General features: G+C 50.2%; 2 protein-coding genes and 1 non-coding gene across 4 annotated transcripts; all 3 read left to right on the forward strand.

Moving 5' to 3' along the window:
• Positions 1 to 134: 134 nt before the first annotated feature.
• Rbm42 (RNA binding motif protein 42) lies at positions 135 to 9,733 on the forward strand. Of its 2 annotated transcripts, XM_059275712.1 has the most exons (10): positions 136 to 381; positions 622 to 757; positions 2,684 to 2,768; positions 2,864 to 2,938; positions 4,507 to 4,572; positions 4,649 to 4,824; positions 5,535 to 5,867; positions 6,097 to 6,214; positions 9,209 to 9,403; positions 9,496 to 9,733. In XM_059275712.1, the coding sequence occupies exons 1-10, from the start codon at positions 254 to 256 to the stop codon at positions 9,606 to 9,608; spliced, it is 1,425 nt and encodes a 474-aa protein (XP_059131695.1). In that variant the 5' UTR covers positions 136 to 253; the 3' UTR covers positions 9,609 to 9,733. The 2 variants fall into 2 exon arrangements, with proteins under 2 accessions (XP_059131703.1, XP_059131695.1); XM_059275720.1 differs by lacking the exon at positions 4,507 to 4,572 and having other exon boundaries at positions 135 to 381; positions 4,670 to 4,824.
• A 5,082-nt stretch (positions 9,734 to 14,815) lies between these two features.
• Positions 14,816 to 17,777, forward strand: Etv2 (ETS variant transcription factor 2). Its single transcript, XM_059276261.1, has 8 exons — positions 14,816 to 14,955; positions 15,175 to 15,248; positions 15,517 to 15,606; positions 15,703 to 15,792; positions 15,993 to 16,052; positions 16,251 to 16,724; positions 17,240 to 17,352; positions 17,558 to 17,777. The coding sequence occupies exons 2-8, from the start codon at positions 15,203 to 15,205 to the stop codon at positions 17,756 to 17,758; spliced, it is 1,074 nt and encodes a 357-aa protein (XP_059132244.1). The 5' UTR covers positions 14,816 to 14,955; positions 15,175 to 15,202; the 3' UTR covers positions 17,759 to 17,777.
• A 1,884-nt stretch (positions 17,778 to 19,661) lies between these two features.
• Positions 19,662 to 19,768, forward strand: LOC131902823 (U6 spliceosomal RNA). The gene has a single exon (XR_009377109.1). It is a non-coding gene; the product is annotated as a U6 spliceosomal RNA (small nuclear RNA).
• Positions 19,769 to 22,957: the final 3,189 nt, after the last annotated feature.

Raw genomic sequence — 22,957 nt, forward strand, 5'->3', positions numbered from 1 at the left:
GGCCCTTCTGCCACGCTCCGACAGATGCAGGACCCTTCCGGGCCCGTCATTCCAACACTCTGATTGGCTTGTACTTCCCTGGGGGTGTGGCCATATCTCATTGGCCCCTGTTCCTGGGCCTACGGCGTCACGCAGCGCATCCGTCGCGCTAGTCCATACGTCAGCGGCCGGCTCCCACCCTGAGGAGCTAGGGGCTCGACCGTAGAATCCACGGCGGCGGCTGAGAGGAGCGGCGAAGGCGTCGGCATCAGCGATGGCAGGGGCGGGGCCGGCTCCGGGACTCCCGGTTGCGGGAGGGCCCGTGGTCCCGGGGCCTGGTGTCGGCCTCCCGGGCAAGAGCGGCGAGGAACGCTTGAAAGAAATGGAGGCGGAAATGGCCCTGTAAGGCCCTGAGAAGGAGGAATAAAAGAGGTTTCCAGGCAAACCCACTCAGCCCTGGAGTCTCTAGGTCTTCAAAGGCCTGAGATGCGGCTCCATAAGGGGCCGTGGGACCCGAGAAACTCGGGGCATGGAGACGTGCGCGGGGAGGCTTTGGCTGGGATGAAGGCGCTGTCGCGATGTGCCCAGCGCCCCAGCCGTGGTGAGAAGATCTGACCTATGGTGTCTGTCCCGCTCCCTCAGGTTTGAGCAAGAAGTCCTGGGAGCTCCGGTGACCGGAATCCCAACTGCTGTGCCTGCGGTGCCCACGGTAGAAGCCATGCAGGTCCCAGCAGCTCCTGTGATCCGCCCGATTATCGCCACCAACACGTACCAGCAAGTAAGGCGGGAGCTCCAGCTTATGAGTCGGGGGAACACAATGTTTTGATCCTAGTAACGGTTTATCTATGGGGAGCGATTGACATTTTGGCTGGCTCATTAATTAGCATGACAAATAATTCATGTGCCAGGAACTTGGGATGCAAGGCAGAGTATATTTAATCCTTTGAAAGCATCTATTCTACAGCATCCTGTCTGATAGGACTTCCTGCAGTGCCGGGAACTATCTAAACTTTCTGCAGTTTATATAGTGTTATATCTAAACATCTTGAAAATTTATACTCACGGATTTGCGAAGTAGTTCAGTGGTAGAGCACTTAACGTACCTTGTGCAAAGCTCTAGTTTCTAAGCCCACCACTATCACAAAAATAGTAAAATGTATACTTCGTTAAATCATTCCCAAGTCTCATTGATAATATTCCAGGTGCTTAATAGTCAGCTTTATATGATTAGTGGAAAGAAAGGAACAGGGAGGAACTATTTAAATAAATGCCAGCAAAAGAAACATTGATTCTGTTTGCAGTTAGTAAGTGGACTGTGATGCAGCTCAGTGATCGATCTCTTGCCTAGCATGCCAAAGACATAGGTTTAATCCCTTGCACTGAAAAAATATATATATATCAAAAGCAGCTCTTGACTGCTTTCTCTGCGCCAAGCAGTGGGCATATAGAAAACAAAACAGAAAAGATATTGTTGCTTCTTTGGCATTTACATTTTAGTAGGGAGAAAGAGATTAGAGAGTGGTAAGAAGGGCAAAGTTTTATTAGTAGTTAGGGAAGTCAGCCTTTTTGTTTTGGTGTTAGTAAAGCAAAGATATAAACAAGTTAATTAAACCATGCAGCTATCTGGAGTAATGTTATCCCCCAGCAGACAGCTGTCCATGCAAAGATCCTGAGACAACATCTGTAATTGTCATAGTGTTCAAGCAAAAGCAGAGAGGTTAATGGCCAGAGAAGAGTGAGCAAAAGGGAAAGTGGCAAAGATCAAGACAGTGATGGAAGCTAGATCTTGCAGGGTCTTGTGGGCTTCTTTAAGAATCTTGGCTTTTAGCCAGGCGGTGGTGGCGCACGCCTTTAATCCCAGCACTCAGGAGACAGAGGCAAGTGGATCTCGGTACAGTTCCAGGCCAGCCTGGTCTACAGAGCAAGTTCCAGGACGGTACAGTTCCAGGCCAGCCTGGTCTACAGAGCAAGTTCCAGGACAGGCACCAAAGCTACGCAGAGAAACTTTGTCTCGAAAAACCAAAAAAAAAAAAATCTTGGCTTGGCTTTTACTTTGTGGGAGGGGGGGGCAGGTTTTGAGACAAGGTTTCTCTGTGTAACAGCTCTGGCTGTCCTGAAACTGGATTTGTAGACCAGGCTGGCCTCAAGCTCTTGGAGATCCGCCTGCCTCTGCCTCCTGAGCGCTGGGATTAAAAGCATGCACCGCCTTTTACTTTTGAGATGAGGAACTAATAGAGAATTCTAAGCAGGAGTGTGATAAAGGTCCAATTTACAGCTGACTTTGGCTGTCTGGATAATAGACTAGAGAAGTCAAGGTAAATTCTAGGAGATGGAGGAAGAGGCTAATAGTCTAGGTGAGATGGATGTGGGAAGCAGGGATGACGAGTTGGACATTATTTGAGATAGTGCTGTGGGGTGTGCAGCCTTGCCCTGAACATGCCTGATTTCAGAAATGAATCCGGGACTTGGTTTTTCCTTGGATGGGAGACAGTACTATAGGGAAGCTGAGTCAGAGAAATTGACCCTGGAAGATATTAATAATAATAGATTTACTTAGTGACTCCAGGAGCCCCAGTGAAGGGACGTTGTAGCAGAGCCTGATATCACCAGGCCCATAAAGCACGGGGTAAAAGTCTCAACCTGCCAGGGTGAGCCAGCTGGAGCTGATCAGCCACTCTGAACCAGGCCTCCTTCTCCCCAATAGGTCCAACAGACCCTGGAGGCCCGGGCGGCGGCTGCAGCCACAGTAGTTCCTCCCATGGTGGGAGGCCCTCCTTTTGTGGGCCCAGGTAAGTAACAAAGTGGGAGGGTCTGGATCAGGCTGGGTGGTAAGAAGGGATACTCAGAGCTAGCCTCCCACCATCCTCCTCTCTCCTCCCCACAGTTGGCTTTGGCCCTGCTGATCGCAGTCACCTGGACAGTCCTGAGGCTCGAGAAGCCATGTTCCTGAGACGAGCAGGTAGGTTGGGGACCAGGACCCCACATTTGGCCAGGCACACTAGTTTAGGTTTAAAAACTCCGGCTCCTTGCCCAGATCTGCTTTAGACTCCTTTCCGCTCTGATGACGTCTTCAGACAGTACACACCTGACCGTGCACTTCCTGATTGTCTCACGTCAGTTTCTTCTCAGTCCCAGCCCTCTCCTGTCACTCCCCAGTGGAAACCTTGACAGTGTCTCCTCAACTTTTAGCACCTTCCAGCAAGCTCTTCCAGTCTGCTTACTACGCTTACCACCTTTTGCTTCCTCTGACAAGCAAATTTTGTGAAGGGCTGAACTCGTGATTTTTGTCACATAATAAGCGTGACATACTATTAATGAGGGGAGACAAACTGTTTAGACCAGCACCAGGTGACTCACTAGTGGTCAGGACCCTTTGTGACCTGGCTGCTTAGAGATCCTGATCTCCCACCCACCACACTCAGGAGCTCCAAGCATGGCTGAGATGTCAGAGAAAGTCAAGGAACCTTCTCTCTTCTGCTTCTTGTCACTCAGCTGTAACCTTCAAACCTTCCTGTCTACCAGCCATTGCTCACAGTTCCCACTCTGGTCATTCAGGTGTATATGCACACACACACACACACACAGTCATATACTGTCAGTTTTTATGACCTTACTTGTGAGAATGTGTGATGAGGTGGTTGTTCTCCGTTGGATGTAAAGGTCTGTTAATTGTGTTTGTTAATACTGTTATTCTTTTGTTGTGCTGGGGATGAGCCTAGGGCCTCAAATGTGCTCTGCACTGAGCTACATCCAAGCCCTTGGCTCTTAGAAATAAGCCTTGCTGTGCAGCCCAGGCTGGCATCAAACCTAAGCCCTTTCTCTGCCTCCCAAGTACTACATTTACCGGCATGTCTTTTTTTCCCTGTCTTTTTTTTTAATCTGATGTTATCTGATGAATGTTAATATTTATTCTTTAGTAAGTTATCAAAGTGAAAATCTGACCTAGTTACCCTGCCCAGATTCCTAACCTGCTGTGCCCTCAGGAAGATACCATTGGTCAACCAGGAAGGCTGCTTTGATGCAGCCTCCCAGTATTTCTCTTGGGACTCCCCAAACCCCCATTTCCTCTGAGATACCACCTATACTTGAGAGGAAAGGTTTTCCTTATATATACTCTCCTTGGCAGTGATATTTCACACTTTGCTTGACTTTTAATTTTCCTGAGGTCCTAGCTCATGGGTCCCTTTTTCCAGGAGTCCTCAAGTCCCCTGGCTGGGTCAGGGTGCCCTGACTTCTGACAGCTCCCTGGGCTGCCCTTCTCTGGCAGTACATGGATTTTCTCCTATCCTGAACCCAGAACTCCCTGGACCCTGTGGTCTGCTGGATTCCTAGCACTGTTCACAACAGGCTTGGGCCCACAGGAAACCCTCCAAATCAGTTTGCTGATTGAAGCAATGGCAAGACCACCTCATCTAGAAGGGTCCCCAGCCTCTTCTTCAGGATTTCTTGGTGCTCAGAGTACCTTCACAAACACCTTGCCCCAAGTGTCCCTGTCCCCCATGACACCCCCATCTCTCTCTCCCACAGCTGTGGCCCCTCAGAGGGCCCCTATCCTGCGTCCAGCCTTCGTCCCCCACGTGCTACAGAGAGCAGGTGAGGGGCCAGGGTCATGATCCCTGCCAAGCAATTTCCCCCAAGCCCTGGGACTTCCCCACTAACACCCTGACAGATTCTGCTCTCTCTTCTGCAGCAGGTGGCCCCCGACCTATGGCCCTGAGGCCCCCACACCAGGCTCTGGTTGGACCCCCTCTGCCTGGGCCTCCTGGACCACCCATGATGCTGCCACCAATGGCTCGTGCCCCTGGACCACCCCTGGGTTCTATGGCTGCTCTAAGACCTCCCCTGGTAAGTGGGGACTGATTCCTGTGATTAAAGGTACAGTGGGTAGGGGCTCCCAGTCCTGACTCACTATATTTACGTCTCTCCTTCCCCGACTTTTTTCTGTGTCTTTGTACCTCTGTTGTTTAGTTTCTTTGTATGACAGAAGTCTTTGTTTTCTTTGCTCTTTGGAGACAAGAACTTGCTCTGTAGCTCAGGCTGACCTGGGCCTTACAGGTCTCTTGCCTCAGCCTCCCAAGTGAGGAGGGTAGAGGCTTGTGGACCATGCCCAGCTTTCTCCTATGTGGGAGAGAGTATAAAGAGAAACACCTGAGCCGGGCGGTGGTGGCGCACACCTTTAATCTCAGCACTCACGAGGCCGAGGCAGGCGGATCTCTGTGAGTTCAAGGCCAGCCTGGGCTACGAAGCCAGTTCCAGGACTTCCGGAGCTGTTACACAGAGAAACCCTGTCTTGTCTGAGGGGGTCAAAACAAAACAGAGCAGAGAAACACCTGTTGTGACTTATTCCATGTGTTTCCGTTTTCCTTTCATTCTTTGTCCCTGTGCGCATTCACCTGTGTCTGTCTCCCTTGCTGCCTGTGTCTCTCTGTGGCCAACTGACTATACTTCTCTGCTCCCTGTTCCCTGGTTCCCAGACCCTTGCTTTGTACACAGTGGGGGTAGTAAGATGTGAGCCTGTGAGCTGCCCACTCCTCACACCCTCCCCTTGCCCACAGGAAGAGCCGGCAGCTCCCCGAGAGCTGGGCCTTGGCCTTGGGTTAGGCCTGAAGGAGAAGGAAGAGGCAGTAGTGGCTGCAGCAGCTGGCCTGGAGGAAGCTAGTGCTGCAGTGGCTGTGGGGGCTGGAGGAGCCCCAGCTGGCCCTGCAGTCATTGGTCCCAGCCTCCCGCTGGCCCTAGCCATGCCCTTGCCTGAGTCCGAGCCCCTTCCCCTCCCACTGGAGGTGGTACGTGGCCTGCTGCCTCCACTGCGAATTCCTGAGCTCCTGTCCCTGCGTCCGCGACCCCGGCCCCCTCGGCCTGAACCACCTCCTGGCCTCATGGCCCTAGAGGTAAGCGTGGAACATGCAGCAAGGGGACTGAAGGGGCTGGGAGACAGCAGAAGCCCATGAGCTTCCACACAGCAACACAGTCTAGGCAAAGGGTGGTCGGGTGTAGACAAGGGGAGGCAGCCCCTCACACTCCTCATCTGGAAGTGTATGTAGCACTTGAATGAGAGATGCCAGGACTGGAGATAGTACAGAGCACAAGACTCCCAACACCCATCCCTGCCCCCTACAGGTCCCAGAGCCGCTGGGTGAAGACAAGAAGAAAGGGAAGCCAGAGAAATTGAAACGTTGCATCCGCACAGCAGCAGGGAGCAGCTGGGAGGACCCCAGCCTGCTGGAGTGGGATGCTGGTGAGTGGACCAAAGTGAGAGGCTGGACACGAGCCATCCAAGAACAGACTGTACTGAGTTTCCAGGGCCACCAGCAGGGAAGGGGAAGAAGGGCAACTCCACAGTGCCTGGAGGGCAGGACTCCTCTCAGGTGGGGCGGGGTGGGCATAATTGTTCTCTAGGGCTTTGGTTTGGTTTGGTTTGAGACAGGATCTCTCTCTGTGACCTGGGCTGTCCTTAACTTCAGTCCTTCTGGCTCAGTCTCCTGAGTGATGGGATTAGAGGTGTGAGCCACCGTGCCCAGTTTGGTACTAGGGCCTTCAGACTCTTACTCATGGGGAACCTGGCCTGCTGAGTCAGAGGAGTCTGAATTTTCAATTTGGAAGCACACAGTGATACAAGATTCCACAGTTAACATTTTTGGGTACGCACGCACGCACGCAATGCTAGGGATGGATCTCAGGGCCATGCACATTGTGCTAGGCAGTCATTCTACCATGGAACCCTGCCTTTGCAGAGCTGTGTCCCCTCATTCCTTATTGTTTGACACAAGAGGTGAGATTATTACTTTGTTGTTTTGTGAGGCAAGGCCTCATGTCGCCCAGATTGGCCTCCAGTTCATTATGTAGCCAAGTAAGACCTTGAATTTCTGACTCTCTTGCCTCTACATCTGAAGTGCTGGCATGTGCCGCCACTCTTCCGCTTATGCAGTGCTATGGATAGAACTCACCAATACAGTCAAATCTACTAACTGCTTAACATCCCTAGCCAGTACCTCAGTACTCACCCCTCAGTACTCATCTTTCATGTCATGATACTATTAAAATGGCCAAGAAAATAACAGTAACTATTTATTTATTTTGGTGTCGAGACCAGGTCTTCTACGTAGCTGAGGCTAGTCTTGAACTCACCATCCTCTTACGCCAACCTCCCAAGCGCTAAAATTACAAGTGTGCTTCACTATACCCAGCCTCTCCTCTTTCTCTTGGATTAAACTGGCCTGTGGAGCCTGGGCCTGTAGCTCCGTGGTGAAGCACTTGCCTAGCGTATGTGAACCCGAGTTCCATCTCCAGTACTGCAGGGAAGGGGACAAGCTGACACTAAAGATGCCTCAGTGGGTAAAGAGTGTGCACTACTTTTGCAGAGGACCTGAGTTCCGTCCCTCATGAAGCAACTCATAACTACTTATAACTGCAACTCCAGGGGATCTGACGCTTGCTTGTAGACTCCAGGGACACCAGCACTCACAAGTGCGCCTACCCACACACAGACACACATCTTAAGTAAGAGTCTAGCCGGGTGTGGTGGCGCACGCCTTTAATCCCAGCACTCAGGAGGCAGTGGCGGGTGGATCTCTGAGTTCGAGGCCAGCCTGGTCTACAGAGTGAGTTCTAAGACAGCCAGGGCTACATAGCTAGATGTCTCTGAATTCAAGTCCAGCATACTTAACAACTTCCAGGTCAGCCATAGTTACATAGCGAGACCCTATCTCAAAAAAAAAAAAAAAAGTGTGTATGTGTATTTTTTTTTTAAGACAAAAAGAAAGAAGCTAACTGCTAGCTAAGTCCTAAACCCATAAGAAATGAGTAGTCATTGATGCAGAACTATGGGATAGATGGTGTCCAGATCCCAGCCAGCATCCTCCTGTTGGCCCAGGTTCATGGCCATAAAGCTAGGTGGGCAGGGGAGGATCTGGTGGAACTCTGCTTGCTAGAACTCCCCTGCAGACCGTGCCCAGATTGTCATCTTCAGTAGGAAGAGTGGGTCTTGTAAGCAATGAGAAGAGGGCCTGCCCTCAAAGATGTTTTAGCTGGCCTGACATGGTGGCATGTGCTTTGATCCCAGTACTCCAGAGGCAGAAGCCAGTGTGTTCAAGGCCAGTCAGTCTACATAGTGAGACCCTTTTTTCCACCCTCCAAAAAAAAGTTTTAGCGGAGGGGTCAGCTTGTGGATACTTGGCTTCAGGGTACACCTCTGCAACCTTTTTTTTTTTTTTTTTTTTTTTTAAGTCTAGGTCAATGGCCTTGCTAAAAAATCCTACTCTCTGGATTGTTAGACTATTTCTTCCTGGGGTAGCCTAACTCACTCATAAATAGTATCTTTTTGGTTTGTTTGTTTGCTTTTCAAGACAGGGTTTCTCTGTGTAGCTTTGGTGCCTGTCCTGGATCTCGCTCTGTAGACCAGACTGGCCTCGAACTCACAGAGATCCACCTGGCTCTGCCTCCCAAGTGCTGGGATTAAAGGTGTGTACCACCGTCGCCTGGCATAAATAATGTCTTTAATCACCATGGAAATCATGGGACAGGCAGCTTCAGCCATAGCTGAGGACAGAGCAAACTGCCTTTCACCCCAGCCCTCGACTGCTGCCTCCCTTCCTGCCACAGTCTTGCTGTGGCCTGGCTCAGTTTACTTGGTCATGCAGTCCCTATTTCTAAGGAAGAAGACAGCAATTTAAGAGCATGCCCAGTAGAGGTGTGGGCCCTGGTGATGAGCCCAAGAATGCTAGGAGAGGTCCCTTGGACAAGGGGCAGGCAGTGTGTTCCCATGTCAGTGTGGAGTTAGAGCAGACTTGCAGAGGCAGCCCAGCTGAGGAAGAGTGTGGTGTTGTGCCAGAAGGTTGGTGAGTGGCGGGGCCACAAAGGACCAAGAAATGGCTAGAGCTGGGACAGAGTTGACGCTTCACTGCAGAAGTAAGTGACCACTGTAGGTGAGGAAAGGCTGTGCAGTTCGGGGCTAAGGTGTAGACTCTGGCTGGGTGTGATTGTTCACACCAAGGCTAGCCAGCACTTGCCTGGGCTACTACATAACAAGAACCTGTTTGAAAAATGGGTACTGGAGACTCTGGAGCCAGATGCCCAAACTTGTCCCAACTCTGCCTGATTTGTGAGTACTGGCAGCAGCTTGGTCCCTCTGCCTCGGTGGGAAAGGGCAGTTACTACTGTCCCAGGGCAGAGACTGAGGCTAGAAGGAAGAGCCCTTGGGGATGCTCTGACCTCTTCCCTCTCCTAACCCCAGATGACTTCCGGATCTTCTGCGGGGACCTGGGCAATGAGGTGAATGATGACATCTTGGCACGTGCTTTCAGCCGTTTCCCATCCTTCCTGAAGGCTAAGGTGATCCGTGACAAGCGCACAGGCAAAACCAAGGGCTATGGCTTTGTGAGCTTCAAGGACCCCAGTGACTATGTGCGAGCCATGCGGGAGATGAACGGTGGGTGAGGCCTGTCCTGGGATAGAGGGTGTGGTAGACACCTGACATAAGCCTGACCTCCCAAGTCTGACCTGGAACCCTCCATTCTACAGGGAAGTACGTGGGCTCGCGGCCCATCAAGCTTCGCAAGAGCATGTGGAAGGACCGGAACCTGGATGTGGTCCGCAAGAAGCAGAAGGAAAAGAAAAAGTTGGGCCTCAGATAGGGTCTGTGGTTGGCACCCGCTCCCACCCAGCCGGGCGCTAGCTCCTTCTCACAGATGTTTGTGGGAAACCCCGCTGTCCACTCACCTGTCCAAAACCAGTTTCAATAAATTGACCTTCATTTCCATCCCTGACTGGGCTGAGAAACGGTCAGCCGATAGGGCCTAGCGCACCCCACCTGAGAGGTGGGAGCTTCCAAAGTTTACCCAGCAAACATTCAGATGTATAATGTCAAGCCTCTAGTGTGTGCCTATTCTTTTGTTTTTGATTTTTTTAAGCATTTAGTGTGTATGTGTGTGTGTGTAAGTCAGAGGACAACTTGTAGGAATCTGTTCTCTCCTTCCACCATGTGAGTTCCAGGGATCAAACTGGTCCTCAGACTTGGTGGCAAGCATTTTTACCCGCTGAGTCGTCTCACCAGCTCCCTCTCTTGGTTTCATCTAACAGAATCTCATGTTTCTGGCTGGCCTCAAACCTGGATGTGCTTCACAACTATACTCGAGCACTTGGGAGGCTAAGGCAGGAACAAGCATTTGAGGCCAACCTGGGCTGGGAGCCCAGCTCTCTAGGATTACATGCATGCACTACCATACCAAGTGTATGGGGTACTGGGGATTGAACTCAGGGCTTTGTGTGTACTAGATAGGTCCCTACCATCAGAGCCTTACCTCTACCCTCTGACCTCTTAAAATCTCAAGTGTGTGGCTAGTGTAGCCCATTCTGTCTGAGGAAGAGGGGCTGAAACAAGGCCAAAGCCAAGCCTAGCTTGGTTCCTGAAGTAGGGTATTGGGGGGTTATCTAGGCCCCGCCCTTGTAGAGTGCACCTCATGATAGACTTCCATCTATCCAGGATCTAGGCAATGCTGGGGATTCTGTGGTTTTCTACAGTTCTTAGAGCTCATGATACACTGTCTCCCTGGACCCCAAGCCAGACAGGCCTGGATGTGGTCAGGTCATGGTTGGGGAGCCCAGGAACTAACCTGAGGATACACACAACCTGAAGGAGGAATTCTTTGTAGACCAGGCTGGCCCCAAACTCAGATCTACCTGTTTCTGCCTCCTGAGTGCTGGAATTAAAGGCATGAGCCACCACCACCCAGCAAGGTGGTGTTTTGAGGCAGAATTCTGGCCATGAGCTAGCTTTGTAGCCCAGGCTGGCCTCAAAGTGGGCATTCCTGCCTCGGTCTTCCAAGTGCTGGGATCCCAGTGTGTACTACCATGTCTAGCTGAGACTCCACACTCTTCCTCACCTTGTGGACGTCAGGTGTTTCTTTGCTGAGCATCTCTTGCAGGCTTCTGGGTTCCTACTTCTATTTCCCTCTCCAAACCTACTAGCCGTCTGCATCTCGGGTCTGTCCCTAGCTTCAAGCTTGACCTTGGACGCCAGACCTAGGCTCAAACGTTCCTCTGAAGACAGCACTGAACCCAGGAAGCTGAGACAAAGCTTAGGCATCAAACCAAGGTTGACACTAGAGCCCTGATGCCTGAGTTGGTGAAGCATAAGAAGCCCAGCACTTGGGAGGCTGAAGCAGGACGATCACTATGAGTTCAAGGCCAGTCTGGGCTGCACAGCAAGACCCTGTCTCAAAAGCCTACAAAATGGAATTCCTGAGCTGGGGTGATAGCATCCATGTTTATGGCTGGGGCAGGAGAGCTGCCAAGGGTTCCACAGAATGAGACCCAGACTCAGAGAAAAAAAAAACTGGCTGGGTGTGGTGGCACACACCTTTAGTCCCAGCACTGGGAGGCAGAGGCAGAAAGACATCTATGAATTTGAGGCCAGCCTGGTCTCATATCTATAAATATCTTGATATAGGCTAGCCAGGGCTACAAAGTGAGACCGTCTCTAAAAGAAGAAAAAAGGAAGAAAAGATCAGAAAGGAAATGCCCAAGCCTACCACTGTAGGCCCAAGCCAGAGGCAGAGGTGCAGGGCTGGAGTGTAGGAAGCAGGTGTGGAGGTCTCCCAGAAACACACCCATCAGAACCCTGAACTGAGAACAAATTAAGGAAGACTTCCTTGAGAGTGGAGAGAGAATCCCAAACCTCTCTAGATGATGACTCTGGAGAGGTGTCAAATTTCTTTGTTCCTGCGTCCCCACACCCCTTACTTTACAACTCCCTCTCTGACGTCACATTTTCCAGTCTGGCCCTAGGGGTGAGGGCCTCCCTCCCTGGCAGGAAATGCCCTTTAGCCCCCTGCCACCTGGAATGGACCACTCAGCCCCAGAATCCTTAGACTCCCTTCTCCCGGTGGCCAGCCCTTCCTACCCTGAATCCCTTCTCCCCACAACTAAAGGAGTAAGGGAGCAGACGAAAAGGTGACCCAAGAGAAGATACAACAGGCAGAGACAGGGACAGGGAGGTGAGGCAGAGTAGGAACTACCACAGTACAGTGGCTAGCGTGGTACAGAGAGACAGAGGACAGGGACACTCAGCAGTGAGAGAGACACTTGTCAGGAGACAGGGTGGCAAGGCCTCACCTCAGGCTAGTACAACTGGGATCCAGAGCTAGGGACCACAATCAGAGAAGAGGAAGACAGGAGAGGCCAGATTCAGAGGCCCCTGGTGGGTGGGTGGATTGGGAGGTTGGAGGATCCCCCCAGGGGCTCATGACTCACTCAAACTGGATCCAATCACAGCCCCAAAAGACTGTTCTCTTTTTTTTTTTTTTTTTTTTTTTTTTTTTTTTTGGTTTTTCGAGACAGGGTTTCTCTGTGTAGCTTTGCGCCTTTCCTGGAACTCACTTGGTAGCCCAGGCTGGCCTCGAACTCACAGAGATCCGCCTGGCTCTGCCTCCCGAGTGCTGGGATTAAAGGCGTGCGCCACCACCGCCCGGCAAGACTGTTCTCTTGAGGTTCAGTTTTTCTATAAAATACAAGAGCAGTGATGCCTCCCTCACCCTCCAAAATTCTGAAGAATGAAGGGGCTGTGTCAGTTCTGAAGCGTGTACTAAAAAGATTTGGGGCAGGAGGCTGGGGAGACGGCTCAGTGGTACAAGACTGCTCTTGTAGAGGACCTAGGTTTGGTTCTCAGTGCCCACATGGTAGCTCATAACCATCTATTACTCCATTTCCAGAGGATCCAATGCCACCTTCTGATTTCCATGGGCACCAGGTATGCACATGGTATACAGACAGACAAAACACTCCTACACATAAATTTTAAAAAACGTTTGCTAGGCATCGTGGTGCATGTTTATAATCTCAGAACCCAGGAAGAAGGAAGGGGAGCATCAACAATTCCATCTGAGGCCAGCCTGGGCTGCATAATCAAATCCTTGTTCTAAATACCAAGGGTGAGTGAGATGGCTCGGTAGGGAGAGACACATTGTGGCCACTTCTGATGACCTGCGTTTGATCCCCAGGAGCCACATGGTGGTAAGAGAGCACTAACCCCCAGAAGGTGTCCTTTGACCTCTAACAGTGTACACACACACACACACACACACACACACACACACACACACACACTAAAAGTACAAACCTGCCATGCAGTTGTATGTGTTGAACACCTTTAATCCCAGCACTCAGGAAGCAGAGGCAGGTGGATCTCTGTGAGTTTGAAGCCAGCCTGGTCTGCAGAGCGAGTTCCAGGACAGCCAAGAATACAAAGAGAAACCTCGTTTCAAAACAACAACAACAACAAAGGGGGGGGGAAGCAATGCAAAAAAAAAGGGGGGGAGGAAGAAGAGGAGGAGGAGGGGGGAGGAAGAGGAGGAGGGGGGAGTAGGAGGGGGGAGGAAGAAATAGAAATAATAAAAAACAAAGGCTTAATGGGAAGGTGGCTCCATGGCTAAAGGTGCTTGCCACACGAGTCTGGACCTGAGTTCAATCCCCAGAGCCACACAGAGGTGGGAGAGAACTGACTCCACATAGTTGTCTGATTCAGACTTCTACGTGCATGTTCTGGTACACACACAACAACAATAAAGTTAAGGGTAAAGGGATAGAGATGCAGCTAAGTGAGAGAGCACTTGCCAGCACGAATAAAGAAAAACATTTGTGGGGCTGGAGAGATGGCTCAGCATTAAGAGTGCCAGCTGCTCTTCCAGAGGACCCGGGTTCAATCCCCAGCACCCACATGGCAGCTCACAGCTGTCTGTAACTCCAGTTCCAGGGGATCCCTCACCACAGACATACATGTGGGCAAAACACCAATACACGTAAAATAAATAAATTATTTAAAAAGTTTATATTTATTTGTTTATTATTTTTTAAATAGAGTCTCACTTTGTAGCCCTGGCTAGCCTGGACTCACTATATAGACCAGGCTGGTATTGAAATCCAGAGATCTGCCTGCCTCTGCCTCCCTAGTGCTGGAGTTAAAGGCATATGCTACCATATCTGGCAGTAAAAATGCCCTTAATATTAAATATTTACTTACAAATATTAAAATCAAATACTAAAATGGCCTCAAAAATTTCAATACTAAATATTTACCTATTAATATTTACTAAGTAAGTACTTACTTAGAAAAATGGGCACATGTATATTGTCTGAGGCCAGGCTACGGAAGGTTTGCCAGGCTTAGCAAATTAAAACAAAACAAACAGACAGGCAGACAGAACACCTAGTTACTGAGTTTCAGTTTAAAAAACAAGCAAACACACACTTTTCGGTATAGCTATGTCCCAAATATGTATATACATCTTCACATTGTGCGTGTGATTCTTTTCTGGATCATTTGAAGCAAGCTGCAAACATTTCATCCCTAAATGTTTTCACTTTCTAATAAAGCTATCTTTCCCAGCCTACCATTGTCACCAAATAATTTTTCCAAAAATTAAAATAATTGTAATAAGATTCTTCCATGCAATAACTCACACTCAGTTCATACTCAACATTTCCCAGTTGTCAGGGACTGCTATAGCCCAGAAAGACATGGGATCTTGACAGAACGAGATGTGAGAGGAAAGCATGCCTCAATTTCCCCCTCCATTTTATGAAAACATCTCCCTCTTAAGATTAAATGAAGGCCTGTTGTGTATGCCTCCTTGGACCCAGCAGACCCTCATTTAACGGTAGCAGTTACTCTTACTATTATTATAGCACGCTGATGTTATTTTGACTATGACTGCCACTATTCAGGAGACTCTAACTGTGCCTGGTAGGGATTCAGGGTTGGGTTCCCCCCCACCCCACCCATCTGTCTGTCACCCTGCCGATTGTGACGTAGGCTGATACTAGGGAAAGGGGGCATCTGGCCGGAAATCCCTCTTCCTGTTGCAGATAAGCCCAGAGCTGCCCAGCTGACCCCAGACCCTCCTCCCCCACCACCTTTCATGTCACGGCACCAAGTCCTCAAGACGGGGAACCTATCCAAGCCCCTCACCCCATCCCAACTACCCCGTAAGCACCTCTTAGGCCTCAGCACCCCGAGCCCTGCATTGCCCTTGTTCCCCAAATCCTTTTCCAAGCCTAATTCACCCCTGAAAGGGGACAGTTCCAGGGACCAGTGCATCCCTAAAGCAGGGGGTGCAGCTTGGCCACGCCCCCATCCTTGCAACTTGACCCGGGCTGCGACCCCCAGCTCTGACGTCTCGGAAAATTCCCCCCTCCCCTACTCAGGCCCCCCGGGAAGGGAGCATGGTATGAAATGGGGCTGAGACCCCCCTGGCTAGGAGAGAAGGAACCTGCCAGAGGTGAGCCACAACGAACTGGGTGCTGGACGGATGCCTGGGTATCTGAACTAGGAAGGACCTGGGAACTTCCAGACGCTGGGAGCCTGGGGCTTAAGTGTATGAGAGAGGGAGAAGGGACTGGGGACCAATGTTCTGTTTCCTGGGGAAGGAGGTCGCAGAAGTCTAGAGTCCTGGGTCTGAGAGAAACGAGGATTGTAATCAGGCTCCTGGGTCCCTACATGTTACCAGCTTGTCCATTTACCCTTGGAACTTTTCCTTTCTTTACCAGAACAACCAGAACAAGCATCCATGGACCTGTGGAACTACGAGGAAGCGTCACTGCAGGAAGTGCCTCCTGGGGACAAGCTGACAGGACTGGGTAGGCTGCTGTGGCTTGGGACAAAGTGTATGCAAGGGTCCAAGGATGCGAGCCTCTCGACCCTTGACCCGGCCCGAACATCCTTGTTGCCCGCAGAAGGAGCGGAATTTGGTTTCTATTTCCCTGATGTGGCGCTGCAAGGGGACGCACCGATCACACCGATGACAGGGGAGAACCGCTGGAAAGGTGGCTGCGGGCGGGACCCCCTGGGTGCTGGGGGGAAGCGGGGCAAGCTGGGCTCTTTAGAAGAAGGCATGAGGGGGCTGACAGGGAGGAGGTAGCATGTTTGGACTCTTGAGGTTGAAGGAGGCATGGGTGGGTGGCCAAGGACCCTAAGTCACTGCTCACATCATCCGTAAACTCAGCTGCTATCTTGTCCAACTTAGGGTTCCCAGAGCTGGACTGGAGCCCCGCTTTACCGCAGGAGGAAATACCTTGTGAGGCGGGTGAGTGTGTAGGAAAGGGATGTGAGAAGAGCGGAACCAGATCCTGACACACCAGAGCTGAGTTTAGAGAAGCGGGACTAGGACTAAGGACACCTACATCCTCAAGGCTATATAAAGCGCCAACCCCCTAAAACTCCCAAGGGTGCAGGGAACCAAGACTGCTGGGCTCCCCTCACTTAAGGTCTGTCCTCCTCACAGAGCCGGTTGTCCACCCCCTTCCGTGGTCGCGAGACTGGACAGACCTGGGGTGCAACACCTCGGACGGGTGGAGCTGTGCTTCACAGACGCCAGGCCCCGCCCCTCCAGGCACAAGCCCCACCCCCTTCGCTGGCTTTGAAGGGGCGACCGGCCAACATCCTGCCACCTCGGCGGGAGGGGCCCCTTCGTGGTCGCACCCTCCCGCCGCCTGGGGCACCGCCAGCTGGGACTGTTCGGTGGGCACCAATGGCGCCACCTATTGGGACAATGGCCTGGGCGGGGAAGCGCCTTCTGACTGTCAGATGTCGTGGGGCGGGTCTGCGGGTCTAGACTACACCTCGTGGAATACTGGGCTGCAGGACTGCAGCATCCCTTGCGAGGCGTACCAGAGTCCAGCATTCACCACGCCCTCCAAAACGAGCCAGCAGTCTGATCCGGCCACCTTGACTCGCTACCTCAAAACTAACCACCGAGGTAAGAGCCTGCAAACTGCAGAGAAGGTGAAGTCAAACGGAGAAGGATGGCGCCCGGACACTTTGGAGGGTGGGGTCAGGGTAACTAAAAGACACGAGATATGGGAAATTGGCAGCTAGGGGACGGGGTTATGTACCGAGAAACTTAGCAAGGAAGGGGTGAAGGGACATGGGTGACTTTCTAGGGACCAAGGGGACAAGAAGGTAGGCCCCTGGGTTATGAAAGAGGAAAGTGGAGCATTCAGACGCCTGGGTCTTCGAGGTGGGGAAACCAAACCTGTGAATCTCCTAGATGGGGCTCAGGTTGCCTGGAACTGGCTCTTGGGTCTCTACTGTGGAGGGATCCGAACTCACAGACGCCCGAGGAGGGACAGAGCTAAACTCTTGGGTCCTAAATCGGGAGAACCTGAACCTTTTATCCTTCGACGTGAAGGTTCCCCGACTCCTAGGGTCGTCTCAGCGAAGTGTTCTGGGTCTGAGAAGCCTGGCGTTCACCTGCCTCTCTCTACCTCGCAGGTCCCATTCAGCTGTGGCAGTTCCTCCTGGAGCTGCTCCACGACGGAGCGCGCAGCAGCTGCATCCGCTGGACGGGCAACAGCCGCGAGTTCCAGCTGTGCGACCCCAAAGAGGTGAGACCCCAAAGAGCGCCCTAGGCCCGGCAAACCCAACCTAGTCCGGCGATGAGCCTAACCTAGCCCTCGGCCCCACCCCACCCCCTCAACCACCCCCCTTTCCAACCACCCCCTCCGCCGGCCCATCACAGCTAAGACCCGCCCCACCCATAGTGGCTAAGGCCCACCCCCTCGCCTATCTGACCTCGGGATTGCGTCCTAGGTGGCCAGGCTGTGGGGCGAGCGCAAGAGGAAGCCGGGAATGAATTACGAGAAACTGAGCCGAGGTCTGCGCTATTATTACCGCCGCGATATCGTGCTCAAGAGCGGTGGGCGCAAGTACACGTACCGCTTCGGGGGACGTGTACCGGTCCTTCCCTGTCGGGATAGCATGGGGCACCTGCCAGGTGCAGAAAGCCAATAAAAACACTCTGTCGAACGTGCCTACTTGTCTGCTTCTTTTCCACTGACACTGATTATACCTGTCAGGGAACCTAAATGTGTACTCCAACACTTCTGTATGGGATCTCCACCCAGACTCAGGTATCCCGACCCCTGTTTTCCACAGAGTCTATGAGCCTGGATTCTGATACCCTTAGTCCCTAGACTGTCGGTGTCTTAGTTCCCCCACTAAGAGGACCCAGGAGTGAAGATCAGCCCCTCCCATTGCGAATCCATCTGTTACTAAGCCCAGCCCCCTCCCTGCCAGCCCCCTCCCTGCCAGCCCCCTCCCTGCCTCTCCTCAGGTGTTTAGGTATCAAGGTCCCCTCAGCATCTTCCGCACCTCTTGACTCGGAGATTAGTTTGGGGTAAGAAGTCTGTAGGGCCTACTGTGTGTGCTTCTCTGGTACAGGGATTTTTAAAGAAATTGGACTTGTTAGAGCTTGACAATAGTTTATCCTCAAATTTATCTAAGAATTTATTTACTAGTTTTTCAAGACAAGGTTTTTCTGTGTAGCCCACTCTGTAGACAAGGCTGCCCTTGAACTCGGATATCCACCTGCCTCTGCCTTCTGAGTGCTGGGATTAAAGGCCTGAGTGGCCGCCACCACCCTGCTAAGAATTCAGTCACCAAAGTTTTATGTTAAGCAAGAGCAGAGAAAGCTACTCTTCGGTGTTTAGAGATGGCCCATTTGGAAGTGATTAGATGTTTAGGATGGAGTCCCCATGATTGCATTCTGATGCTTTATAAATAGAGCTAGAGAGACACAATACCATGTGATGTCCTGGCTGTCTCAAGGCAACCAGCAAGAAGGCCATTTGCAGTGGGGTGTGATAGCGCAGGCCTTTAATCCCAGCACTCAGGAGGCAGAGGCAGGCAGATCTCTGTGAGTTCGAGGCTAGCCTGGTCTACAAATCAAGTTCCAAGACAACTAGGAGTGTTACACAGAGAAACCCTGTCCAAAAAAAAAAAAAAAAAAAGCCATTTGGACTGTAAGTGGTGACAGGCCACTAATTTCACAGCATTCAGGAGACTGAGGCAGAATTGTAAATTGAGGGCCTCCAGATCTGCCGGGGCTACATAGCAAGGCACTGTTTACAAACAAACAAATCTATCAAGTGATGAAATGGCATAATCAATCAATGGGACCCTGCTCAGAGCCTCAGTTATACCGTTGGAGCTTGTTGCTCCAGACCATAAGCCAAAAATAAACTTACTTTCTTTATAAAGTAACCCCATTTGAGCATTTTTATTATTGTAAGAGTGCTATTGTGGCTATGAAACCCCATCACAAAAAGTTTATCTGCTCTGTCTTGAAGAAAAGACTCAGGCTCAGGGCCAGGCATAGTGGTGCATGCCCTTACAAAGATCTCTATGAGTTTGAGGCCAGCCTGGTCTACATAGTGAGTTCCAAGACATCCAGGGCTATATAGAGACCCTGTTTCAAAACAAAACAGAGAGAGAGAGAGAGACTCAGCCCCCCCCCAAAGAATTTGCTGACTACCTTCTGGCTCTATCAAGTGATGAAATGGCATAATCAATCAATGGGACCCTGCTCAGAGCCTCAGTTATACTGTTGGAACTTGTTGCTCTAGACCATGGAATAATTAGAATTAATGCACACTCCCAACAACCATGGGTACTCCAAGTTAGAAGACATAGGACAAGTGGGGTAGTGGTGGTGGTGGTGCATGCCTTTAATCCCAGCACTCAGGAGGCAGAGGCAGGCAGATCTCTGTGAGTTCGAGGCCAGCCTGGTCCACAGAGCGAGATCCAAGACAGGCACCAAAACTACACAGAGAAACCCTGTCTCAAAAAAAAAAAAAAAAAAAAAAAAGATAAAGAAGAAGAAGACATAGGAGTAGACCTTTAAAAAGCCTACTGGGTGCTCGCTTCGGCAGCACATATACTAAAATTGGAATGATACAGAGAAGATTAGCATGGCCCCTGCGCAAGGATGACACGCAAATTCGTGAAGCGTTCCATATTTAAAAAAAAAAAAAAAAAAAGCCTACTGGATGCTTAACCTACTCCCAGAGCCTCCAAAGACAGCCTACTCTGTAACTGTCCTGTGAGTGATACTGGATACTCACTAACCATGACAGTCCTAAACTCTGTCCTCAGAGCGTTCACAGTGCCGTGGACAGACACACCCTATAACTGCCACCAGAAAGGGATGAGATGAACAAAGCCCAGGGGATTATGGGAGCCCAAAATGAGGAAACTGATCTTGCCCAGGAGGAAGAGTCTGGGGGTGGGGCTGAGAGAAGTCAGGAAAGCAAAGAATGTTTCAATCAGAAGAAAAGACCCAGAGATGGAAGATCTTACAGTGCTGTTCAGATATATGCATATGAGTGGGGAGGGGTCACATTACAGAGGATCCACAGGCCAGGGTGTCTTGATTTCCAGTGCACTGAGGTGCCACAGAGGCCTATAAGAAATCAGGGTTTTAGGAAGATGTGAAAGGAACGGAGGTGTACACAAATAACTCCACAAATAATTACAATGTTGACTAAAAGAATTACAATGTTGAAAGAGGCTCCTGCACCAGTTAGGTCTGGACACTGCGTCAATGACACTGTGTAGGGCCAGTGAGATGGCTGAGTGTACAGGCCATCAATCAGTCATTCAATCAATGGCTTCTAGAGCTAGAAGGTACTCAGCATCAGGCCTGATAACCGGAATTTGACCCTGGGGACTTAGATGGTGGAAACTCCATCAAGAGCCAACTCCCTCAAGGTGTCCTCTGTCCTCCACACATGTACAGTGGCATGTGCATCTCCCCCAACACACACACACACACACACACACACACACATACATACATACATACACATATACACACACACATACATACATACATATACATATACACACACACATACACACACATACACATATACATACATACACACACATACACACACATACATACATACATACATATACATACACACATACATACATACATACAGATACACACACATACATACATACATACACATATACACACACACACATACATACATACACATATACACACATACACACACACATACATACATACATACATACACATACACACACATACATACATACACATACACACACTTACATACACACACATACATACATACATACACATACACACACACACACACAATTTGCTAAAAAGGCATTAATGAGGGAAACTTCAGAGACCAGACTATGGAAAGGGAGGAAAGCAGTTCTCTTTATATCACCCTTTTCTAGCCCCTCACTGCCCCTCATTTGCATACAAATTTTAAGCATTCAGCAGAGATTTATAAACCAAGGCCTCAAAGCAGGCCGGAAGAGGAGCCATCTACAGGCAGAACAAGGAACAAGTGCAAAAGCTGGGGGAAGCCAGCTAAACTGGGTGCCTGGGGTGCCGGGAGTGAGCAGAGGGGAGATGACAGTCATTTGTAGGGGCTTTGCTTCTAGACTATCCCGGAAGCCAGGGGATGAGATCTGGCTGAGGAAAGGGCGTAGAATAACGAAGGTGTTAACAGCATCCTTATGGCAGAGGGTGCCTACTGTGGGACAGCAGGAAGCTGAGATGCCGTGGAATGGACTATAATAATCCAGGAAGAAGGACCTGGGCTGCATGTGGGAGAGGAAGGTTCTGGAAATGGGAAAAAAAAAATCCATGACAAGAATGATACAGTAGCCATTTTCCCCATGGAACTATTTCCATCAGACCCAACATTTAATTCCCAAAGTCTCCTCCAACTAATACAGGGCTCTGGGTTTGGGCCTCTCAGCTTACTGAATGTATAAATTGTGATTTCTGAGGTTTGAGGACAGTAATGAACAGGGAGTGGTGTCTGATACGATGAGTGAAACCGTAGGATAGACTTGTTCATTTTTCACCTTTACAAAGACCTCAGGATCTGTGAAGGTTTGTGTTTTCTTCAGCAGTGCCTTCTTTGTAGATGTGTTTGATAAGGAGTAAGCATCCAATAAATATTTCTCGAATGTGTAACAGGCCCAGACCTTAGTAAGCCCCCCAGATCTTAGTACAACTAACTATCTGCTAGAAGTATCATTCACGCTGTGAAACTCAGCACATAGACAGCAACACCTGCCAACATGAAAACAAAGCCCTAATCCATCAAAGCCCATAGTTCTGGGAAATCTCTAAATGTGCTAACCTTGCTTTTTGGCTTCTGTAGCCCCTCTTTGGGCTGCCTTTTTATTTGTTTTTGTTTGTTTGTTTGTTTGTTTTGGTTAGTTTTTGGTTTTTCAAGTTCTGGAACTCACTCTGCAGCCCAGGCTGGCCTCACATTCAGAGACCTACCTGCCTTTGCTTCCCAAGTGCTGGGATTAAAGGTGTATACTACTATTGTCAGGCTAGCTAACTGTTCTTGTTAACTCAAGTATGCCAACCCAGAATATGACTTTTGTCCTTAAAAAATCAGCCTAGCCGGGCGGTGGTGGCACACTCTTTAATCCCAGCACTCGGGAGGCAGAGCTTGGAGGGTCTCTGTGAGATTGAGGCCAGCCTGGGTTACAGAGTGAGTTCCAGGAAAGGCGCAAAGCTACACAGAGAAACCCTGTCTTGAAAAACCAAAAAAGAAACAAAACGAAACAAAAAAACAAAAAACAACTCAGCCTGAAAAAAGGCTTAGTGCTACACTGGGATCGTGAACGCCCTTTGTAGTTCCTGTGGTGCTAATAAAGACTTTCTAGCCCGGCAATGGTGGCACACGCCTTTAATCTCAGCACTCAGGAGGTAGAGGCAGGCGGATCTCTGTGAGTTCGAGACCAGCCTAGTCTACAGAGTGAGTTCCAGGACAGCCAAGACTGATTCACAGAGAAACCCTTTCTCAGTGGAAAACAAAAAAACAAAACAAAACAAAAGCAAAAACCAAAACAAAACAAAAACTTTCCATCGGCTTAACCTATGTCCGAGCAGTCTTCTCTGGGGGATACCCGACAATACATGAATGAAAGTAACTTTCGAATCCAGGCATAGCGGTTCACGCTTGTTATCCCAGCGCGTAGGAATCTGAGTTCGAGACCAGCCTGACCTTCTTAGCGAAATCCTGTCTCAAAACACAGATAGATTCTCTGGGACATTTTCCCATTCCCACTCTGCAGACAGTCAGTGCCACGACTGTCTTTTTCCTACGGGAAGGATGGATAGGCAGGTGACAAGAA

The sequence above is a fragment of the Peromyscus eremicus genome, chromosome 1 (assembly GCF_949786415.1).
Source record: "Peromyscus eremicus chromosome 1, PerEre_H2_v1, whole genome shotgun sequence".
Lineage (NCBI taxonomy): Eukaryota > Metazoa > Chordata > Mammalia > Rodentia > Cricetidae > Peromyscus > Peromyscus eremicus.